Source organism: Meles meles, chromosome 1 (genome assembly GCF_922984935.1).
Source record: "Meles meles chromosome 1, mMelMel3.1 paternal haplotype, whole genome shotgun sequence".
NCBI lineage: Eukaryota > Metazoa > Chordata > Mammalia > Carnivora > Mustelidae > Meles > Meles meles.
The window spans coordinates 204,760,396-204,784,028 of record NC_060066.1 but is presented as its reverse complement, the minus strand read 5'-3'; the positions used below and the strand labels follow the sequence as shown (position 1 = coordinate 204,784,028).

At 59.9% G+C, this 23,633-nt stretch overlaps 1 protein-coding gene across 9 annotated transcripts in view; it reads left to right on the top strand.

The window, feature by feature from the left end:
- Positions 1–23,633, top strand: part of ARHGEF10L (Rho guanine nucleotide exchange factor 10 like) — a 159,048-nt gene that overhangs the window by 90,221 nt on the left and 45,194 nt on the right. For 7 of the 9 annotated variants that reach the window (XM_045998622.1, XM_045998620.1, XM_045998625.1 and 4 more), the window contains 11 exons: positions 1,313–1,390; positions 2,332–2,511; positions 3,353–3,469; positions 4,003–4,095; positions 4,859–5,032; positions 8,869–9,014; positions 10,596–10,610; positions 10,913–11,094; positions 14,509–14,624; positions 15,157–15,284; positions 16,688–16,788. In XM_045998622.1, coding sequence (XP_045854578.1) covers positions 1,313–1,390; positions 2,332–2,511; positions 3,353–3,469; positions 4,003–4,095; positions 4,859–5,032; positions 8,869–9,014; positions 10,596–10,610; positions 10,913–11,094; positions 14,509–14,624; positions 15,157–15,284; positions 16,688–16,788 — 1,330 coding nt within the window. The remainder of the gene's footprint in view (positions 1–1,312; positions 1,391–2,331; positions 2,512–3,352; positions 3,470–4,002; positions 4,096–4,858; positions 5,033–8,868; positions 9,015–10,595; positions 10,611–10,912; positions 11,095–14,508; positions 14,625–15,156; positions 15,285–16,687; positions 16,789–23,633) is intronic. The other 2 variants (XM_045998627.1, XM_045998624.1) reach the window with 1 other exon arrangement.

Sequence of the window (23,633 nt, the reverse complement as noted above, 5' to 3'; positions counted from 1 at the left end):
GGGCAGCAAGCCCCTGTCAGAGCAGTCGGAGCTGGACTCGTGATCCTGGGCTCCTCTCCCTGGCGCTGGCCGGGCCTCTCTCCCCAGGAGACTCCTGCGTCCTGCTCAAGCAACGTTCATTACTCCTCACCTGTGGCTCTCAGCCGAGGCGCTTTTACCCCCCAGGCAGTTGGTCACATCTGGTGACATTTATGGTTGTCACAGCTGGAGGTGTCCTTGGAACCTAGCGGGTAGGGGCCAGGGATGCGGCTCGGTGTCTTACAGCGCACTGGCCAGGCCCCACAACTGAGAATCACCTGGCCCCAGGCATCAGGGGTGCTGAGGTCGGGAACTCTGCTCTGGGACTAGCTTGGGCCCCTGGGGATCGCAGGCAACGCATCCAGCCATGGGGTTGTGTGGGTCGTGGTCGGGCCGGGGGCCTGTGGGACTTGCTGAGAAGGGTGTGCCAGAGGCAGAGTGGAGGTGTCCCATTGGAGCAGCGGAGACGGCGGCGCTGGGGACCTGGATCGCTGTTCAGGATGGCTGTTGGGGCACTGCGAGCGTTGGTCCCCCTCCCAGCCACAAACCAAGGTGGACGGGTTCCCGCCTCAGACACCTGTCCCACGACACCTTTCATGAGCTCTGGCCTGGCTTTGGGGCACAGTTGGGTCACCCGAGATGCTCTAAAAACCCCAGTAGCCGGGTGGTGCCCCATACTGCCTCCATCAGGCTATCGGGGCTGGTGGCTGGGGGACGGTAGTTCCAAAGACGCCTTGCGAGGCCGCTGAGCAGCCGAGTGTCCCACCGCCCCGCCGGCTCTGTGCCGCTGACCAGGGGAGGTCTGTTGGACTGGGGCTGGTCAGGCTGCGCCTGAGTGTGTGTGGACTTGGGCTGAGGAGAGAAGGGGCCAGAAGGAGGGGGCGGGATGTTTGGCCTGCAGTGGAGCCCCCCCGGGGGGGTGGTGCGAGGGCGTCCTGCGGCCCGCCTGTGGAAGATGGATTGGTAGGGGATGGGACCTGCAAGGCGCGGGAGCTGAGATCTCTCTTCCATCTAAGAATCTCCTACTCGAGTTGCCCGGGGAGGGGCCTGCCTGACCCTGTGCCGGGAAGGTGGTGATTCCCTACACCTGGATGTCTGTGGGCAGAGGTGTGGCGGGGTGCTCCGGCCCCAGCACCCGCACCCCCCCACCTGCAGTCTGGGCTCTGCGGGGAAATGGACGCCTGCGGCTCCCAGTGCTCCCCGGGGCGGGCTCTGGCACCGGGCCGGGCACCTGTCCTGGCTCTGCCCATGGAGCGGCAGGTGCAGGCGCTGACCACGCTGTCTGGCCGCGCAGGTGGTCCGGAGGCACATCCTGGGCTCCATCGTGCAGAGCGAAGGCAGCTACGTGGAGTCTTTGAAGCGGGTGCTCCAGGTATGACTCCAGGGGCCTCTGGGGAGACAGCAGGGAGGACCCCAGAGGGACACTTTGTGATGAGTGTTGGGGGACAGTTTTAAGGGGAAGGGGTCACATGCCACCGCTTTTGTGGGGACAGCAGGAATTCCTGACACCTCAGTGTGCACAGGGGTTCTGCATTTTGGATACAAAGTTGGGGGTCTGTGAAGGGAGGCGTGTCCTGTAGGGCGGAGGGTGCCGTGCCTTCCTCGCCCCTCCAGGAGCCCCGGGCAGGGTCCTGTCTCCCAGCCTCCTGGGGCCACATGAAGCTGGAGCAGGTGTACCCTCTCTCTGGCTGTCAGGATGCCCGGTGTCCCTGTGACAACTCTGGTGCCAACCTGGTCCGGGGTCGGTGCTCCTGACGTGCCGAACCTTCTGGGATGCCGTGGCCTCGGGAGAGGCCAATAGGGAGGCCATTTTTGGGGTTGGGGTGTTCATGACACCCTTCTCCCCTCCTGAGTTCAGATCCACAGAAGGGGAGCCCAGGTGTCAGGCAGGGAGAAGTGGAAATATCACCGTGTTCCTGATCAGCGGGTTGGGGGGTGGCTCTGGGTGTAGGGATCATGGGAGCTAGCTGGGACGTCACTGCCACCTCTCCATTTGGGGGACTGGCTCAGTCATAGCAGAGCTGGATAGGGCCAGCTGGGGCCTCAGGGCCTTGCCTCCATGGGGCTCCTTGTGGGTGCCTTCCTCCCACCCCCGCTTCACACCCAAGTCCAGGGGTAGGTGTGGGTTGTGGGCAGACAAAGAGGGGCCAGACGTGTTACATCCATGGAGATCCTTCCAGAAGGATGAGGAGTGAGGATGGTCTGCCCGTGGCCTGCCGAGTCCGGAAGGGTCTTGTCCAGGTTGCCCGTGGGGGCAGGTGGGGGGAGGGGCCGCGGCCGGGCTCCAGGGCGCTGACCGCCGGGGCCCTGCAGGACTACCGCAACCCCCTGATGGAGATGGAGCCGAAGGTGCTGAGCGCCCGCAAGTGCCAGGCGGTGTTCTTCCGCGTGAAGGAGATCCTGCACTGCCACTCCATGTTCCAGATAGCCCTGTCCTCCCGCGTGGCTGAGTGGGACGCCACCGAGAAGATCGGGGACCTCTTCGTGGCTTCGGTACATATCCCCAAACTCTCAGGTGCAAACCGCAGCCCTGACCTGGGTGCCGTCCGGGCCGGCTTCCTGCCGCCACCTGGTCACCTCTCCACGCTGGCAGGGTCCGGGGGTCGGTCCGGCTGGCGCAGACCGTGGCCTTGGCCCCCAGAGGATGCTGCGGGGCTTTGGGCGAGCGCACTGGATTGCACTCCAGGAGGCCTGCCTGGGTCCTGGCTCAGTTTTGTCACCGGGGGGGGGGAGGGGCGGGGGGGGGCGGCTCCAGGCTCTCTCTGGGTTCGGGTCCACAGCTGAGGGGGCCTCTTGTGAGCCCCAGAGCCATTCATGGAGTGTGAGGGGGGTCAAGTCGGGGGAACTCCACTTTGATCTGTTGTAGGTCATTGGGTTTTTCTAAAAGAAAAAAAAAATTGTTGTTTTGAAAATCCCAGCGCTTAAGAGATCTGATGCCCTGGGCGGTGTGGACAGGGCCTGGGGGCAGGAGTGCCGTCCTCGGGGCTGGAGGGCCAGGGTGTGGTGAGGGAGGGCACGTGGTGAGGAAGGGCACGTGGTGAGGGGTGTCAGGCGTGTCCCCAACCCCCCTTCTCCTCCCTTCGCCTTTCAGGGCTGCCCTGCTGGGGACGGGGGAGGGTCCCTGGTCTCTAGGCACCACCTCTTCTTCCCTGGGACCACGGGCATCTCTCCATCTCTCGGAGCCTAGTTTCCTCCTCTCAGTGGGGTGACAGGTTTTCCTGACCTCAAGGCTGGTTGTGAGCCTCCGGGTAGCCAGTAATGAGGGCGGGGGTGCTCGCTACCCTTCCCCTCACGTTGCGGTGACCCTCCCTCACTGCCCCCGTGTCCGTCCCAGTTCTCCAAGTCCATGGTGCTAGATGTGTACAGTGACTACGTGAACAACTTCACCAACGCCATGTCCATCATCAAGAAGGCCTGTCTCACCAAGCCCGCCTTCCTCGAGTTCCTCAAGGTGGGCCAGCGGGGGTCCAGGACGCCTCTCAGTGGGTTTCTTGGGAGGGAGAGGGCACTGGGACCCAACCTTGGGGGTCGCATCATTGCTGTGGCCTGGGTACCTCCCCTCTTTCCTTCGGGACAGCCCCAGTGCCTTGGGAAGAAAATCGGTCCTTCCTGCCCCCCCAGGAGGAGGCTGATAATGAGTTAGAGGGTCTGTCCGCAGCTTGCGAAGCTGGAGTTGGGCCAGGTGGGGGAGGGTGGTCTCCTGGTTATGGTGTTAGTCCAGAGGCCTTAGCCTGACTGCTCCAGCCTGCCAGGACTGGGGGGCTGTGTGGGGGGATCCCGTGGCGACAGAGAGCCCTGGCTGCGGAACCAGGCACCCCCGGGCTCTTCTCTCAGGCCCGAGGCTGAGCAGGGTACTGGACCCTGGGTGGTGGTGGAGAGAGCCCAGGATGGGCGGTGTCTGCCCTCTGGGATGCTTGGCACCCCCTGCAGATGGGGTGGGGGGCAGGGGAGGTCGGTGAATGAGTCCACCTGCTGTCCCAACAGCGGCGACAGGTGTGTAGCCCGGACCGCGTCACGCTCTACGGGCTGATGGTGAAGCCCATCCAGAGGTTCCCGCAGTTCATCCTCCTGCTTCAGGTACCGCTTGGGACTGGCCTCTGGGGACCTGCAGGGTGTGGCCTGGGTGGGCGAGCCTCCTGGGGTGGGGGCTTCTCATCTGTCATCCACAGCCCATTCATCTGCTGTGGATGGTGGGCAGGACCTCGAGCCCGCGGTCCTCTCTTTCTCTGCTCCTGGAGTGGCGCTGATCATGTGGGACAGCTTGTTGTCGACCTCTCCGGCGTGGAGGGCTGGGCGACTGGTGGTGGCGGGAGCCGCAGTTGTAGGAAGGGAATGAGGGCACATGGGCTCCCAGGCCCTCGGGGGTCCTGGCAGCGGGGAGATGCTCAGTAAATGAGCTGACTTCGGCCACTTCAGGCCCCTAAAGAGAGCGTTAGCGCCCTCACAGGGCCCTGAGAGCTTGGGACACCTCCCCTGATTGCCGAGGGCCCTTAGTTGGGGTGAGCCCCCTGCCACGGAGCTGGGCAGGAGGGCTGCTGCCAGGCCACGGACCCCTGTGACAATTTCCTCTCTGTCCTCAGAGATGCTGGCTGCAGGAGGGGGCTTTGCTTTCATCTCAGCAAACTGCTGATCAGTGAATTAGGGATTGCGCCACATATGTATTTTATTTTCTCATTCGTTAGCTATTTCTCGAGGCCTTGCTATGTGTCAGGTACATCTGTCTTGGCCAAAAGCAGGACACCTTCAGCCCCAGTCTCTGCAGGAGGTGGGAGGGTTCCCGGCCAGGGGATGGTCTGCTGGGGCGGAGTTCTCAGCCCTGGCTCTCTCGGGGTCCTGGCAGGACATGCTGAAGAACACCCCCAGGGGCCACCCGGACAGGCTGTCCCTGCAGCTCGCCCTCACGGAGCTGGAGACGCTGGCTGAGAAGCTCAATGAGCAGAAGCGGCTGGCCGACCAGGTGGCAGAGATCCAGCAGCTGACCAAGAGCGTCAGTGACCGCAGCAGCCTCAACAAGGTGAGTGCCAGGGTCCCCCCACCTGCTCTGAGAGCCTTTACCTGCTCTGAGGCCTGTAACAAACCTGTCGCTGGGCCTCCTCCCGTCGGCTGCCCACTAGGTGGCAGTGTTCTCTGCGGGAGGGGAGCCCACGGACCTTACCCGATTAGAGTCTACACTGCACCCCCTCCTTCATTATTATCCATGTTATTTTAGGATAAAAGCTGATTTTGCCCACCACTGTCATTGCCAGGAAAGACACCAGAAATGACAGTCTAGCTTCATGCATATACAAGCAGGCTCTGGGGTCAGAATCTGGGTTTGAATCCAGATTTTGCCAGCGGTGCTCACTGTGTGGCCTCAGGGGAATCACCCAACCTCTCTGAACCTCACTTGCTCCCTCTGAAAGGAGGAGAACTCAGCGGTGCAGGACCCCAGGGCTGCTGCGAGGCGAATAGAGGAGTCCTTGAGATAAGGCGGCCGTTGTTGCTAGTGTTATTTGTAAAGAAGAAGGAGGAAAACTCCGTGCCATGTTTTGGTGTTGCAACTCAGGAACATTCTAGTAAAAAAAAAAAAAAAACCAAAAAACAAACTTGGAAAACTTTCAGATGAGTCCATATAGAACCTCGTGTTTTCAGAACACCAAGCCAGTACTGAAAAGCGTTGTCCCCTCGAGTCACCTGTTGGTGCATGTGACGTGAGGCGTCAGAAGCTGCACCCAGACCCGGGAGGCCCTGCACCCTGGGCCGCCCCGTTTTCACCCGCTGGAGGGTGGAGGTTGGTGGGGATGACTCAGGGTGAGGCAACCGCATCTCAGGGCACAGAGGCAGGGACACTGGCTGTTTTTGGGGGCAGAGACGTTTGTGGTGTCATCACGGGGAGGTGTTCAAATCTTTCGGGGAAAAACTGGGAGTCTCCTGGGCCTCAAAAGCAGAAGTAAGGCCAGTGACGAAGGCCAGTGAGATTTCAGCTACACTGGGTGGAACTTCCTGATAGTGCAGGAAGCTTTTCCCAGAGGACAACAGCCCTGTCCAGGTGGCCCGCACTTCTCAGCGTGTGACACTAACCTACGCTGTCTTGTTTGATCGCTGCCGCAGGCCTGCGGAGCCTGGACGGGAGAGTCTGCGGGCTGTTCTGAGCTTCAGGGGTCCGACATCTTTTTTTTTTCCCCCCAAAGATTTTATTTATTTATTTGTCCGAGAGAGAGAGAAAGAGGGAACAAGCAAGGGGAGCAGCAGGGAGAGTGAGAGGGAGAAGCAGGCTTCCTGCTGAGCAGGGAGCCCGATATGGGGCTCGATCCCAGGACCCTGAGACCATGACCTGAGCCCAAGGCAGAGGCTTACCGGACTCAGCCACCCAGGCGCCCCCAGGGGCCCTGCATCTGAAGAGTCTCCTTCCTCAGGCTACCTTCAGGCTGTACACATGCTTTTAGGCCCACACGCTATTTTTAAGAAGATGGAATCAGTTGCCGTCACTTAAAAATGGAAAGCTGTCCCATAAAATCCAGACTGGTAGGTCTTCTCGAAACGTGGGAAGAGCCGGCCCGCCTTCCTGTAGGTCACTCGACACCTGAGAAGCAGCTGCCCAGGCGCTCCCAGTCCCCAGTCCCTCCCCGCCGCCAGGCAGGACTCCCTAACAAGCCCCATGCCAGCCCTCTATGTCGGAATGTCTCTAGAAAAACAGACTTCAGGCCAGCCTGGCAGCTGCGCTGGTGTCTGAGGGTCTCTGCCCTTGGGAGGTGTCCTCTTCTATCCCCTCCCTGGGTCCCCTTCACTGTAACCGAGAGGGTTTCACTGGGGCCGGAGCCGGGGGAAGCTGGGCAGGCGGAGGTCCTCCGTGGCACGTGCTCGGGGCAGACCCACTGTTCTCTTCTGCGCTGTACCCCCCCCCCCCCCCCGCCCGGACCCGGGCAGTAAGGGGCTGTGGTCACTGGCTGGAGATCAGGAAGACCTATTTGGTGTTGGGCAAGGAACTGAAAGCCCTGGGCCTCAGTTTCTCCACATGTCCCGTGGGGGGCATTTTCGAGACGTGTGGGATGCGGCTGTGGCTGTGATGTGGCCGCACACTGTGCGTACCCCAGGCCAGGGCCCCCCTTGGGCAATCTCGGCAGGTTCTGAGACCGGTCCGGTGATGTTCCTCTTGCCGTCTGTCACCCAGGGAAAAGCGGAATTGAAACCGGGTGCGCCCCAAACAGAACCCTGCCGGCTGTTTCAAAATGTGCCTGCTCAGGACTCTCCAGGGTAGTGTTTGTGCAATATCCGGGCCCCCCCCTTTTATCTGTCTACGGGGCAGGGGCATGATTGCCAGCAGCCCAGGGGACTTCCAGGTTTTAGGTCATGGCACAGCGGAGCCAGCCTGCTGTCTTCAGGGTTCCAGCCTTGTCTCCGGGAGCTGGCGTAGCTTGCTGGTGGAGGGGGTGGTGTAGGGGAGCCCAGCCTTAGCCATGACGAGAGGCCCCCCCAAGGGACCCTGAGTCATTGTTGTGTTAGGGGCCGTGGGGCCTCCCAGACCCCTGTCATGCCCAGCTGGCCGCCCGGTGCTGGTGACAGTGCACACGCCTGGCTGTGTCCCGTGCCACTGCTTGGCAAGCTGCTTTACCTCTGGGATCTTGGCTTCCTCCTCTGGGGATGGGGATGGCCTCAGGCGAGGCAGAGCTGCTTAAAGGGGAAGTGGGATCCTCAGTGCCCAGTGCAGTACCCGGCTGGCAGTGGGCAGTTCAGGCCTTTGTGGCAATCTGGGACACATGGTTCTAGGGAGAATGACAAGGCCGTCTCTCCCCGGGGGAGGCTTAGGGTAATCTGCCCTTTCCCAGCAGGGGTGAGGAGGGAGGGGAGGATGACTCTTGTCATCAGAGTCATGGGTTTTGGGAATGAATTTTGCTGAATGTTTTTCTCCCCTCTGAAAAAAAAAAAAGAAAAAAGTCAGTAAAAAGTTGTTTTCCCGGTAGGTCCCTGAGTGGGATGGTGATCCCGGTGCTGGCAGGGGCTTCTTGGGGTCCAGCCTAGGCTTGGCAAATGCCTGCTCAGATGCCTGAGGCTTGAAGGTGTTTAGCCTCTTCGAGGCTTGACGGGGAGATCAGTGCCGGCCCCCTCAGGCGGAGAGGCTGGCGGGCTGTTCAATTCAGGGTGCAGGGCTGGGACCTCTTCTGGGCCGAGGTATCCCTGACTGAGGCCACATCTCTTCATGGCAAAGACCATCGCAGACAGCACGGCTGTTGGGACAGCAGCGTCCCTGTCCATGGAGTACGCACGGGCAGGGCCAGGCTGTCGGACACATGACCAGAGCCGTCGTGCAGGGCGGGCACTCAGCAGGGCCCTACACTTGGTGTGTTCTGCTGCTGTCACTGTCCTAAAATCCTTAATAGCATTTGAACGAGGGCCGCATTTTCATCTTGCACCGGGCTCCGAAAATGGTGTCGCCAGGCCCGGTGGTGCGTTACTGTGGTGATCTGAGCGGTGGCTCCGGCCCCACTTGACAGCTGGGGATGCTGGGCTGCGGGCAGGCGAAGTGACCTGCCAGAGGCCTGTGTAGCTGGTGTGCGGGGAGCCAGGGTGCAAGCCGGTGTCTGCGACTCCGGAGTTTGTGTCGCTGGTGGAGGGGGCGCCGTGGAGAGGGGCGTCTGGGGCTGGCGCACCTGAGAACGGGTGTTGGCCTTGGGCCAGCGGTCAGAGACCCTGGTGTGCAGTCCTCTGGCCTCCTCCCCGGTGCCTCTCGCCACTCACCACCTTCTCCTCTGCCTCTCCTGGCCCCCGTCTCTTCTGTGCGCAGCGAGAGGATTCTGCCTCTTGGGCGCGGCGACATCTGCGTGGCAGCGGACGCGTTGCTCGTGTTCACTCTGCTCTGTCTCCCTATCGCAGCTCTTGACTTCCGGTCAGCGGCAGCTGCTCCTGTGTGAGACGCTGACAGAGACCGTGTACGGTGACCGTGGGCAGCTAATCAAGTCCAAGGAGCGCAGGGTCTTCCTGCTCAACGACATGCTGGTCTGCGCCAACATCAATTTCAAGTAAGTGGGCCTGGGCCGTAGCTCTGCTGTAGGGACCGCCCCCCATGCCCCCCGTTTTGTCCCAGTTGCTGGACCGGCCTCTCTGCGAGGGGGTCCCGTGTGGGCTCAGTTTGGGTTTCAGACATTCCGGCTTCCTCTCCCATCCCTTTTGGCCTGCTCTGTCCCTACTCCCCTCAGCATCTGGAGGGTTGTCTGGGGCCACCCTGGGCCTTTGGGCCAGCAGCTGTCCATCTTGCAGAGTGGTCTGTTCTAGAACTCTGCTGTTGGTCACTGAACACCTTCCCGGGTTTCAACCACCCTGGGATTCAAGAGATTTTGCCACCACTGCCCCGGGCACTGTCTCCCCCATGGAGCCTGGCCTCCTGTCTGAGACTGAGGTGGTGGACATGCCCGGAGCTGGGCTTCCAGGCTGTGCCCGAAAGAACTAGAACCCGGATGGAGTAAGGGCCATTGTGCCCCCGGCTTGCGTCAGGGCTCCAGAGGTCTTTTACTGGGGCTCACACAGGGAGTTCACACAAAGACTGAGACATTTTTGACTTCGCTTGAAAATTTGAAGAGCCAGCATTCTGGGCCCACCTTGCCCAGGGCCACACAGGCCTGTCACTGGGTCACACGGCCTCCTGGCCCGGTCTCGTGCTCTGCCAGCTTCTCGGTCCCCACCTGGCACCATTCACTCACTTGTGTCCCCCACTTGAGCCTGTGGCCAAGGGATTGTGCCAGATGCACTCCGGCTGGGGCCAGTCCGGCTGGGGCTCTTCGCCCCTCGAGTGGAGGAGACTCCGCTCCCGGTAGCTGACAGAGCTTTAAAAATCCTCACGGAAACACTGATACGAAGACGGTAACTGAGATCCAAAGGGGCGTTACTTGTACCTCTTGGCTGGAGCCCCTGATGTCGGCTCCGCACCCAGAGTCGGCCGGGGCAGGCATGGCCATGGAGCAGATTTGGGGACAGTCCCTGTGGCTGTGGCTCAGGCACCCAGAGCAGGGCTGTCCGGGGACTCCCAGGATCACTCACCCTCCATCCACCCAACCTATCCGTCAATCCATCCGACTTACTGGGATCTACCTTTCTGCCAGTTCACAGGTCTGGAGGAGACCTGGCACTGGTAGGGGCTCGGGGGAAGAAGCTTCTGTCCCCGCTCACTGTGGTGGTGCTTAAGGCTCGCTCATCCCTCCCTCCCTGACTCCAGCGCGGTCATTTTTCAGGCACTCTTTCTGGAGAACAACTGCTCTGGCCCCTGCCACTCCGGGCCTAGCCTGGCGTGAGGGGGGCTGGGCGGGCTGACGGCCCATGTTGGGGGAAGGGGTGGGAGGGATCAGCTTAGGTGACTTTGGTGTGAGTCCACGTGACCTGTCCGCACGTCGATGTCCTTATCTGGATTAACACAGGCTTCCTAGCAGGACCACTGTGGGAATCACAGGTGACTGGAGGCCAGCGGCCAGCTCGGGGAGAAGGCCTTCCTGTGGTCCCCGATGTGCATGCCTGGCCCAGCCCCGTGGCTGGCCTCCACCGGTCTCAGCCCTCTAGAAATCACTCAGTAACAGGAATGACCTTCCTTTCCATTTTGTCTTTTTCCTCAGGCCTGCCAACAACAGGTATGGGTTTGGGGGCTCGGGGCCTCGGGGCATGTGATTCCGGATCTGGGCTGGGGCCTGGGCACCCCGGAGCTTCCGCCCCATCCATGGCTCCCTGCTCCTCCCAGCTTGGCCTGGGCACCCCGGAGCTTCCGCCCCATCCATGGCTCCCCGCGCCTCCCAGCTTGGTTTGGGCCCCAGGTCTTGTGCTTGCGCGGCGAGGGGGCCTGGCTGAGCTGGCGTGCTGAGGAGTGTGCTCTGGGCTGGCCCTGGGCCTGGGCTGCTGCGGGCTCTCCAGGGCCGCCTCCTGTCTGTCCTGGCAGGGGCCAGCTGGAGATCAGCAGCCTGGTGCCCCTGGGGCCCAAGTACGTGGTGAAGTGGAACACGGCGCTGCCCCAGGTGCAAGTGGTGGAGGTGGGCCAGGAGAGCGGCTCCTACGACAAGGACAACGTGCTCATCCAGCACGCGGGCGCCAAGAAGGCCTCTGCCGTGGGCCAGGCCCAGAGTGAGTACCCGGCCCGCGGCTGCCCGCGGGACACCTGCCCAGGCCTGTGGGCCCTGTGTGTGAGCCCCGGACCGATGGGCCCCCTGGCCGAGGGGCTCTGGTTGGTTTGCTGCCCTGCCCTACACAGAGCGCACCCAGACCCCCAGCTGCTCGTGGGCATTCTGGAGTCACACCTCCATCCCGTGCACCGGACACTGTCCCTGCCCCCCGCACCCCTACAGCCCCCCGCACCTGTGTGCCTACACGAGTGCACACACGTGACACCTTTGAGTTCTGGAGAGGATCTTGTGTCTGTGCTTGGCCATCGCCTGCCCCCATGGGACCTCAGCGGATGGCCTTCCCTTCTGTGCCTTAGTTCCCCCCTCTGTGCAGCGAGGGGCCCAGGTGACACTCCCCTAGACTCCTTGACCCTCGGGGCCCAGGTTCAGGGCTGTCTGGCTCCGACTTTTCGGGCACAAGAGGAGTGAGAACTCAGAGGGAGGGCACGGACAGCCTCTCAGCTGTGCACCTCTGTCCATCTCCGTGGTGGCCGTCACCAGCACACCCGGTCTGGTGCAGGAGGCTCCTGGCTGCGGTCCTTCCCCGCGTCTTTGCCCCCTTCCTCTCCGTCCTCCACCCAAATGCAGATCAGGTCTGTGCGTCACTCTCCACCCCAAAACCCACCCATGGCTTCTCTGTGCCCTCAGGGTAAAGTCCAGGGTCCTCGCTGGCACCCACACACTCCTGCTGGGGGTGCCCACCCGCCCCGCCCTCCCCGCCCCTCCCCTGCGTGGCCACACCCGCCTCTCGGTTCCTGAGGGGCAGAGCCCCTCCTGCCCCAGGGCCTTCTCCCAGCCTCCGTCCTTCCGCAGACACTTCTGCTGTCCTACTTCGGTCTCGTTTGCCTTTACTCAGCTTAGCTTAGAGGACACCTCTGCAGGGAAGCCTTTCCTGATTCCTTTGGACTGGGCCAGGCCCCCTGTCCTGAGCGCTCAAGGCCCGGTTCTGTGGTCACCTTCCCTGGTGATGGTTGGTGGCAGCCCTCCCCTGGGGCCCGGTAGGCGGGGGGTGTTGACCGCTGTTTGTTGAGTGAAGGGAAGACCCCAGCTGCAGGGCCGGCAGGGAGGAGCTGGGCTGGAGGCCCCTTCCACTGGCGCTGGCTTCCCTGCCCACCAGCCCGGCTGTGTTTAGGGTCTGACCTGGGACGGTGCCTCTCTGGGCTGCGGGCAATTCTGGCAATAGAGAGGGAGGGATTTGCACCATGCACTGTTGCCCTTGGAGGTCCAGGCTGGCCGGTTGCGCCCACCCCCAGTTGCTGGGCCCCTTCCTCTGGGTCTGTGAGCAGGAAGGGCTATTTCGTGGTTTCCAGAAGCCCCCCCACACCCAGCGAAGGGCCTCCTTTGTCCTCCTCAGAGATGCCTTCAGCCCTAGCTTGACCCCACCTTATGGCTACCAGCCAGCCTGGGGTCCCTCCATCACTGCCGTGTTTCTCGAACGAGACTACTACATGGCCTGACTCCTTTCAAGGGGAAAAGAAAGAATTCTTCGTTCTTCTTTTTTTTCCCTTTCTTTTTAAAGATTTTATTTATTTATTTGACAGAGAGATCACAAGTAGGCAGAGAGGCAGGCAGAGACAGAGGGGGAAGCAGGCTCCCTGCTGAGCAGAGAGCCTGACGTGGGACTTGATCCCAGGACCCTGGGACCATGACCTGAGCCGAAGGCAGAGGCTTAACCCACTGAGCCACCCAGGCACCCTAGAAAGAATTCTTCTTGAATCCTAGTTGGCCTTGAATGATTTTTTTATTCAAATATGTGCAAAGACAAGACCAGGTGTGAGAAATTTCTGATGCTTCTATCCCTCAGACAACCATAAAACCAAAACAGAATCAGAAGTGGGATCACTGTGAAGCTACAACACAGCACGATTCAGATTAACGGCATTCGTTTAACGTGGCGGGTGACGTTTTGCGGGAACCCAGTTGCTCACGACGTGGCTGTGGACCTCTTCGGGGGCAGGTTCTCTCAGGGCCTCTGGACCCCTGCCCTAGGGTGCGCTATGGTGACCAGAGCTGCCCACCAGCTTGCCCACTAGGCTCACCGCAGAGTCGGTCTTTGCTCTTCTGGTGTGAGGCATCACTTCCCTGCCAGGCCCCCTCGCTCCCCGCCCGTTACTTGGAGACCATCCACGTGCTCCTTGCTCATGACCAAAGTCTGCTGGGGCCCTGACCCTGTGCAGCAAAACGTGGCCTGAAAGTTACCACATCCAGGGGACTCAGGAATTACATCTGTTTTTCACACCGTCCTCTAGATGAAAACCCCAAGTAAGCCCTCCCCCAGGGGTTCCGTAAGACCCCAGCTCGAGAGACCGGGGCCTAGGGAATAGCCCAAAGTCCCTAGCACGGCATTCAAGAACTTCCCCTCCTGGCCTGCCGCTCCTTCCTGCTCGTCTCCCGTGCCCCCAGCACCACATCTGTATCATCCTGAGACCCGGGCACCCGCACTGTCCTCTTGGCCTGATATCTTTCCTCCTAATGCCTTTCTTCAGTTGTGGTTGTTAATTGCTGCCCCTCTCCCCCTTCACCTAGGTCATAAGTTCTCTAAGAACAGGGATCCTGGGGTGCCTGGGTGGCTCAGTGGGTTAAGCCACTGCCTTCGGCTCAGGTCATGATCTCAGGGTCCTGGGATCAAGCCCCATATCAGGCTCTTTGTTCAGCGGGGAGCCTGCTTCTCTCTCTCTCTGCCTGCCTCTCTGCCTACTTGTGAGCCTGGTGGCTCAGTGGGTTAAGCCTCTGCCTTCGGCTCAGGTCATGGTCCCAGGGTCCTGGGATCAAGTCCCACGTCAGGCTCTCTGCTCAGCAGGGAGCCTGCTTCCCCCTCTCTCTCTGCCTGCCTCTCTGCCTACTTGTGATCTTTCTCTGTCAAATAAATAAATAAAATCTTAAAAAAAAAACAGGGATCCTTTCTGTCTTATTTACAGCTATCTAACACCTGGAATAGAACCTGGCACATAGTAGGTCCTCAGTACATCTGTGAACACTTTGCTGTCTGTGGGCTTCTTCAAACCACAGTCCCTTTGCATATGCTGTTCTCCTTTTATGGCAGCGTGCCCACCACACGCCTGGCCCTGTGAAGGTTCCTCACTTCTTGCCAGCACAGCTGGTTCTTAGTCTTCTGGCCTCCTGTGACTCTTTGAGTGTGGCCTGGACCCAGATGCTAGACTACCTGTGATTAGATCTGTGCCCCCCGCCTGCCCCCCACCCCCCCACATAGACTGGGGAACTCCACCGGGGCAAGAGCCTGGCAATGTCTCCTCCTGTGTCTGTAGTGCCGTATCTCCCGGGTGACAGGTCTTCCTTTTTGCAGTGAATGGACACTTGGGTCCTAGTTAGCCCCTCCTCCACCCGTGAAGTTGAGTCGGGTCTCTTCTCTGCCCAGATAAGGTGTATTTCGGCCCCCCGCGCCTCTTCCAGGAGCTGCAGGACCTGCAGAAAGATCTGGCTGTGGTCGAGCAGATAACCTTCCTCATCAGCACACTGCACGGCACCTACCAGGTACCCAACCCGGCCCGGTTCTGTGGGGCTCGGACTTCTCTCTTGGGCAGTGCCCAGCCTCAGCAGGCAGGGTGGGAGAGGGCTTAGGTCTTAGCCCAGGCCCCAGGCACGCTCCTGGTTGCCAAACCCTGCCGGCAGGAGGAGCAGCTGCAGCTAGCTCCCCACTGCTACCTGGACGCCTGGTTGGTGGCCTCCGGTTCAGGGTGAAGCTCCGATGGGGGTTAAGTAGGGTCTGGGTGCGTGGTGATTTTTTTTCTCTGCGCAGTGACCAGTCAGCCTCGCAGCCCCTTCCTGGACCTCACCCCAAGGCTGGAGAGGAAGCTGGCTGGGAGGTTGTATCCCTCTCGAAGGAGGGGAGCCAGGTGGGGTCTGAATGAGGGGCCTGCAGCCCAGGGGGCCATCCACCTGCCGTAGCTGAGTCAGGGGTCCCTGTCGAGCTCCCCAGCTCCTCTCCCCCGGGGCCCCCTGAATGCTCTAGGCTCCCGTGTGGCTTTGGGCCTTGTGGTGATCTCCCTGGCATCCTCAACCCTAGAACCTGAACATGACCGTGGCTCAAGACTGGTGCTTGGCCCTGCAGAGGCTAATGCGGGTAAAGGAGGAGGAGATCCACTCGGCCAACAAGTGTCGTCTCAGGCTCCTGCTTCCAGGAAAACCTGACAAGTGAGATGGGGAATGGCCACTGCGGGAGGTGGGGGGGACGCGGGAAGGGGTCACCCGGAGCTGACCTATTCATCAGGGTGGTCATGGGCGTGGGTGTGCACACCCTGCGGGCCCTGCCCAGCATGACGTTTGGCATAGACGGGGTGCCCATGATCCAATGAATGAATGAACGAATGAATGTCCGGTTCATTCCTGGCTTAAGCCCATCCTCTGTTAGGAGACTCAGGACCTAGACGCTCTGCTGTCGGTTGGTTCCATTTGTGACCTTTCTCCCGCAGACGGTACAGAGCCCTGAGACAAGGCCCTGGGTCTCCTCATGGACCCAGCCTCCCCCCAGCATGGGCCCTGGCCCCAAATGCCCACCCTGGCGCTTTTTTCCCGTAACCCCTCAGCTGATGTTTGTGGAATTGATGACAGGTGTGGTAGAGACAGGGAAGGCTAGCTGGCCGCCAGTGTGCCGATGAGGGCGGGGAGGCCCCAAGTTGGATAGCCCCCATGCCACCGACCACAGAGTAGGAGGTTGAGCCAGACTCTGACCTGAAGCCTAGGCTATAGCAGCTTGGGGGCTCACAGCCTGGATTTGAACTCGAGGATGGGGGGACAGCGGGGGACAGAGCATTACAGGCACACTGGCTGCAGGGCTGGGAAGGTCGGAGCACTGTCGTTTGAGGCAAGGCCACAAGCCCGGGAGCCCAAGGTATGAGGCTCTAGGTTGGAGTCTCAGAGGCAGGGGGGTAGGGCTCTGAGCTGGGATCCGGCTGCCATTCCCCTGCCGAGGGGGCCTCATGCAGCCCCTTCCTGCCCCTGCATCCCTTTCTCAGTCAGTGAGATTGGCTCTGCTGCCTCCCTGGCTCCTCCCCCCACCCCACTACCGTGGAGAACAGGCCCCAGAGGACCCCGAGGGGCCCACTGCTTCGAGACGAGAGGACAGCAGTGTGGCAACAGTGACCTCTAGCTGCCCAAGCCCATCACAAGCTCATTCGTTCACATGTCCATTCTGCACACATTTGCTGAGCACCCACACCGTGCCTGATGCTGGGAGCTGGCGCACGGGAGCCCATTTCTCCCTGCAGAGGCTCCTGGTCAGATGTGTACGTGTGTCTGGTGAGGCCCGCGGGAAGCGACTGGGGAGCCCTGGAAGGGCCTCCGGAGCCGCTAGGCCCACCCCAAGCCTGGCGGTGGGGCACTGGGGTGGGGAGCATGGCCGGGTGGCTTTGCGGAGAGACCGCCATGGTGGGTAGAGGGACTCTATCCCCAGGGGACGGAGGCTTGGCTGGGACTCCAGCCTTTCTGGCCTCCCTGTGATGCTCTGAGCAGAGCTGGCGCCACGGCTGGTGCCCGTGGTGGAGGGAACAACCAGGCGCTAGTTCTGGGCACTCACACTCCTCGCTCTCTCGCCGCAGGTCCGGCCGCCCCATCAGCTTCATGGTGGTCTTCATTACCCCCAACCCCCTGAGCAAGATCTCCTGGGTCAACAGGTTGCACTTGGCCAAGATCGGACTCCGTGAGTAAAGCCCTGGAGAGAGCACCTCAGGGGTCAGGGGTGCGGAGCAGGGAGGCTTGGGGTGTGCATGTGTGGGTGCGTGGGGGCAGGGACGCTTCTGAGTTGGAGGTAGGCGGTGCCATGGAGGAACACGGGAGCCAGGGGCCTGAATCCTGAGGCTCTGCCTAGTAACCCTGGACAAGTCACGGCCGCTGTCCGAGCCTCAGTTTCCCTGTCTGTAAAGTGGTGGTGGGGGACGATGTCAGTGAGCAGTTGTCAGGGCCCTGGGGGGTTGGTCAGGGCGTGGCTGCTGAGAGGCTTTCTTCTGTGGGGTGATGCGAATGTTTAAACGTAGGTCGTGCAGAATATGCTAGAAACCTCGACAGTGAAGTCTTTAAAAGGGCGGGATTTACGGTAACTGAATTCTTTCTCAATCAAACTGTTGCCGGAAGGAAAAAAGAAAGCAGCGCAGGTTAGATTAAACTGATTCTCAACCAGGGCCTCTTTGTTATTTTTCTTTTGTCTTGTGCATCCCGTAATGATTACTTAGGTAAACAAGACAATGTTTACAGAGAGCGTCCTACGTGGCCTCGGTTTTCTAAGCATTTTAGGTGTCTCTTTCTTTTCACATTGATGGTAACTCTTGAAGGTAGGTTCTGTTGTGGACCCCCTTGTACAGTGGAAGGCTCTGAGACTCAGAGAGGTGCAGTGACTTGCCCGAGCTCACACAGCAGGAAGGGGCAGAGCTGTGCTGCGACCCTGGGCAGTCAGCCCCAGAGCCCACTTGGGACCGCCGTCCCTCTGCCAACACCCACTGGGAGAGTTTCTGTCTGCAAACCACCAGTTTGTCCAGCTGTAAGGACTTTATACTTGCCCGTTAGAGCTACTAGTTCCTGTAATGTACCAGAATTCCCGTGTGCTGCTTCTGGCCAATAATGGGGACATTTTTTGTTTCATTGTTGTTGTTTTTTCGGTGTGGTCTTATTATAGGTTTTGAGATGTTTCTGGAAAGAAGTGAGGACCTTTGACCCTGGCTTTCATCAATTAAAAAAATAATTATAGAATGAGTCTTTACTGCGATTTTGGGTGTGGGGAAAAGAGCAATGACAAAAACTGAAAGACCCCTGCTCTCAGGGAAGCTCTGATTTATGAAGGCCAGATAAGCATTACATGAGGAGCAAATCAGGGAGAGGTGGGGCCGTTTAGGGGACAGAGTTGGGTGACGTGCCTGTCACCGAGCCTGGGGGGTCAGGACTGCTATCAGGGAGGGCCCCTGGGAAGGGACATCTAAAGCCAACAGAGATCTGGCAAAGCAGTCTAGGCTTCAGAACAGCAAGTGCAAAGGTCCTGCGGTGGCCAGAGCTGACGAATCGTGGGGAGAGAAGTAGGCAGTTGGAAGATCAGGCAGGTTTTCCAGAAAGCCAGGGCGAGATGTAGGGAACTTTTTCTGAGCGTGATGGGCAGCTGTTCCTTGTAGTGGTGAGAGCTGGGCAGCATCTGGTCTGGTTTCCACTTGAGTGGATTTCTCTGCCCGCTGTGCCGAGAGGGCCTGTGGAGGCGGGAGGAAATGGGGAGGAGTTTGTGGCTTTGAAGGAGCCAGGGTCAGAGGCCTTCTTGATCTGGTGCTGACGTGGCACAAGCTTCTGCTGGATGTTTCCGGGCGGCCAAGAGAGCTGCAGAGGGAGGAGAGAGGATATTAAGCAGAAATAGCCCCAGCCTTGGCAGCTGACCGCTAGCCCCAGGGAAGGCTGACGTGGCTCCCCTGCTGACCCACAGAGCAGTTCAGTCTCGGGCACGCCAGAGCCCGATTGTATACCTGCTCTAAAGGCAGGTCAGTCTCCAGTTTGAGGCCCAGCTGCTCTGCCGAGTGGGGGTTGGCATTGGAGGGAGTGGAGCTGAGTGGTGTGAGCCTCTCCTTTCTTGGCGGCCTGTGACACGCTTAGCTGCTTTATCTCCGTGCGGGTTTCACTGCAGCAAAAGTTTTAATGGAAGGAGAGTCATTTGAAATCTTATTTGAATGCCTGGGTTCCCCTGGGGCTTGAATAATTTGTTCCTTTTATTTTGCCAGTTTTTTTTTTTTTAAACCTGCAGTGCTTGGTCGGGTGTGGTGGGGAATAATACCAGCCTGTTGGTAATAGAATATGTTAAAAACATTTATTCACAAAGGATGTGATTCCTTTCATTTTTTTTTTTTTTTGATCTTTCTCTTTTCCCGACTACCACATATGGAGATCATAATCCACTGAACATTGAGGGAGGAGAGGACTGGACTGGGGGTGCCTGGGATCCAGAATGGGGGGTCAGTTCTGCCCCTAGGGAGGAAAGGGCAGGGTGCCCTGGGGAATCTGGGGACCAGCTTCATATCCCAGCGGGGCCCCTCCCTGGCCGTGGGGTCAAGGGAAAGGCCTCTGGGAGGTGACTCAGACTAGAGCTCCAGGGGTCGTCTCCCCCTTACATCTGGGGATCTTAGGACCTCGTGAAATGGATCCAGGCTGTCTGGGGTCAGTTTTTGGTTCTGTCCCTTCCCAGCTCCGTGATCTCAGGCAAATGATTTAGCTTTTACATGCCTTTCCCCATCAGAAAGTGGGGATAATGTCAGTGCCCCTCTCATGGGGCTCCTGTGAACATATGGGGAGTTGGGCGTGGAAGGCACCTGGGACAGCCAGCACCTGGCCTGTGGAGGAAGCTCCTAGGATGGGAGAGCCTGCATCTCACGGGAGAGCCTGGATCTCACGGGCGGGGAAGTGATCGGTCTAAGGTCGCATGTGATTCAGTGCCGGACAGGGAGGGGTCAGGCCACCCTCCGCCCCTCTGCCAATTAGTCTCCTATTCAGAAAGCCTCCAGGAAAGGCCCCAGAGAAGGAAGAGGCATGGCTGGGGGCTTTCAGCACTCCCTGCCTGTGTTCCCTCACCCGAAGCTCTTTGAGTGCTGTGTTTGTGGCTCTTACAGCCCCTGGGTCACTGGTCACTTTCCCATTACGGGTCTCCATATTCCCTCCTTCCCAGAGGACCTGGGCTCAGCAGGCTGCGGGCTGGTCCCAAGCTCTCAGGGACACATCCTCGCAGGATGTGGCCTGGCCCCCCTTCTGCCTCAGGGTGTGGCCTGGCCCCTCTTCTGCCTCTGACTTGGCTATAAGTCCTCCCAGTGACCCCCGTGCTCCTCCTGGCGATGATCGAGTGGCGGGTCCTGAGCGTGGCCCAGGCAGCATGCTAAGCTCATTCTAGCTCTCTTCTCCACTGGCTCTCATCCGGCGTGGACATGGGCACTGGGACCTGCCCAAGCCCTTAGCCGGCAGCAGTGGGTCACCCAGCCCAGCTGGGTGACCATGGCCATTTGCCTGGCCTTCCCCGGACACCGTTGTCTCTCTGTCTCTGCGGGCGGATGTTTGCAAAAGAAAGGTGCCAATGTCCCGCCAGCCCACCTGTCTGTGGCCTTGGCCAGTGGCCTCTCCGTGGCGCTGTATGTAAGGGGAACTTTGGGGGCAGCCTCGGATTTAGAAAGTAGAGAAGGGTGGCCCGGGCAGTGGCCCTGGAATATCGTAGCAGCCGTGGGAAAGTTGCAGTGCCAGGAGTGAGCACAGGGTCTTTGGGAGGCAGGACGGGGTCGGGGAGCAGGGCGGGGCCAGCGGCTCAGCCTGGAGGAGAGGCGGTGGCCACCCTCAAGCCTCCGGTTAGGCAGGCTCCTCACCTCCAGGACAGCGATCTCCTGATGTCGTGAGGGCCTGGCATATACTACTTTCTGCCCCCAGCACTCACAGTGACCCTTGAATGGTTGGAATAATTTCCCGTGTTTTCCGGAGGGGCCAGCGGACTCAGAGAGGTTCAGTGTCTGGCTCTGTGTCACACAGGGAGGGAGCCAGAGGCTGAGTTGGGATCTGCTGCAGTCGGCGTCCTGCCGCCAGTGGGGATGCTCTGAGGGCGCGGAGGTCGGGGGAGTGGAAGGGGGGGCCGTGGCCTCCAGTCCTCAAGCTCCCCCCGCTGCCCCACGGGGTGCTGCTGCATTCAGTGGGCGCTGGCAAACAGAGCTGGGCGCTGAATAAGCCCCCACTTAATGTCACCTGGAAACCTCGGCTCTGCCGACGGTGCCAGTGCTTAATGTCACTTATCCCAAGCGGGCTTTCAATTTTCAACTGCAACAGACTTCTAATTTGGTCTCAGCTGCCGTGGTTTTGTGACAGGAACAATGGCAGTGGCAGATGGGGAGCTACAACTCCGTTTTCCTTTAACGCTCCCGATCGCAGGCAGGGAAGGCACCATCTGGAAGGAGAAGGTCAGATCATTAAAAAATATATATCATAATAAATTGCCAGGACTTGATAGGCTGTGGGCATGGGGGGAAGGAGAGGAGAGGGGCTCGGGCGGCGTGGGGATGGAGGGGGGTTATGTTCACAGACCAAGCTCCGGGGACAGTTGCATTTGGGCTGTCTGTTGGGCTCTGGGGCGGAAGGGGCCTGATCAGGTAGGGGCCTGAGAGCAGGGCGGGCTCAAGTCCCGCCCATCTTTGTTCACCATCCAGGGGCTTGTCTGGGAGGCAGCGCGGTGGTCGCGATGTCAGCACCTGCCCAGGGGAAGGGTGCTGTCCCTCGGCAGGCTCTCTGGGCTGTCACCCCAAGCTCGGTCCACTCTCCGGCTCCTGGGCCCAGCTTTTGATGTCCCCTGGCCTCCGGTTCCCCGGGTAAGAGGGGGATGCCAACTCCCACCCCTCCTGGCGGCCCTGGGGGTGAAATGAGGCCTCACGTGGGACAGAGCTTTGTAAACTGTGAAGTGTGGTGTACATGGGCATTCTTTTATGATGGCTCCTGTCCTGTGCTGTAGCTGTCCGTTCCGTGACGTCCTCGCCTCCTTGGTGAGCAGTCCTTTGCTGTGACTCTGCCTCCAGGACCCAGTGGGGCGGAGACCCGACAGTGGGGCTGCCTCTGTGCCCATTGGGGAGTGAGCAGCTGGGGGACTGCTGGCGGGGTGGGCTCCCCAGGCACGTGGGCTGGAGCCTCTGCCGAAGCAGCTTGGTCACGTCGTAATGCCTGACATTTGTGGATGTCTTTCACTTCTCAGACAGCATCCGCTGTGCCCCCTCGTCCCAGCTCCTCCTGCCACGACCAGCCCTGGGATGACACCTTTCTCTGGTGGCAGGGCGTTGGTAAAAGCCATGTTATTGGGGTATGATTGACATGCCTCATACAGAACACAGGTGAAGTTGGGGAGCCTGTGGGCACACACGCACGTGCACACTCATGCACACACGCACATACTCTCATGGGCACACACGCTCATGCACACACGCACACCCACACACTGGCGCGCACACACTCTCTTATGGGCACACATGCACACTCATGTACACACACCCATGCACACACTCACGCAAGATTTACATACACTCACACTCACACACTTTCTCATGGGCACCACACGAAGGCAAACTCAGGTATATACACACGCAACACACTCATGCACACTCACACACGTGCGTACACTCTTCATGGGCACATGCACTCATGCACATACACGCACACACACTCGTGCACACACACTCGTGCACACACACTCGTGCACACACAGAGGAAAAAATAGACAAACCAATAAGAGCGGGAAACTATTCAGGGCCATGAGGGCCAACAGGGGCTGAGACAGAAAGTGATGGAGGGGTGGGTGTGGGTGGTGGTCAGCTGAGGTCACTCCCAGAAGGTAGACAAGTGACCTAAGCCTCGGGGAGGAGAGGAGCCAGCCCTGGGACAGAGAGGGCAGCCCTCTAGATGGAGGGAACATCCCAGACTTGTAAGTGCCTGAGGAAAGCCTAGTGCATTGGAACCTGGGACCTAGGGATGAGGCCGGGAGGACAGGATCAGCCTCACTGTTCTGGAAAAGTCTAGATTTGATTCCAAGTGCATAAGACTCACTGGACGTGGGGATGGCGACGTCCAGTGGAAGTTGTGGGCTGGCTCTGGCTGTCATGGGGAGGACTGACGGTAGGGAGCGATGGTTGGCGCAGGACCCCAGTCTGGAGGCCCTGTGGCTGGTGAGCCCCCTCAGGCAGAGCTGACCCTTGCTCGGCTGGGCGAGGGTGGGCCCGGGTCCCTGCTTCCTCCTGGCCACTGAGTTAGACACGTGGGGGGTGGGAGGTCTGCCGTCACGACTCTTCCATGGCAGACGGCTTCTCTCATCCCTGAAGCTCCAGGTGCCCTTCAGCTTGATGTCATTGTGTCGAGTGGCCCCTCTCACCCGGGGCGCCCTGTCCCATCCTCCGGCTTCTCCCTCTCCAGGGCAGAGCTTCCTCCTGGTTGTCCAGGGTCAGTCATGCGCCTCAGTGGGGCGGTGCGGGGGGGGGGGGTGCTGGTTGCCGGGAGACAACACAGGAGTCCAACAGACCCAGGTCCCCATCTGGACTCTGCCACCAGCCGCGCACGTGACCTAGTCAATTACTTCATCCCCAAGTGTCGGCCTCATTGTCCATAAAGGGAAAGATCACGCTTCTCACTGAGCTGGTTACTGTGAGAACGAGAAGCTGGGAACACGTCTGTGGCACCTCTATGTGCTTGTGTGCAGACGCACAGTAGGTGTCTTCACCATGCCCTGCCCGGGCAGACGGCGTTCCTGGCAGGCGGCCCCCAAAGGGAGGGCAGAGAAGGATGGGCTCTTGAGCAGGGAGAATTCTCCGGGAGGGATGGTGGGATGGTGGTTACCTGCTCAGTCACACCCTCTCTTCATTCACCATTTCAACTTGTCCCCACTGAGCACTCACTGTGTGCAGGCAGTGGGCCGGGCGCTGGGAGACCGTGGCAAACCAGAGAGGCCAGGTCCTGCTGGCCCGAGCTTACGTTCTAGAGACGTGTGCAGAGAGACCATGAACAGGAAATAGACAAAGTGAT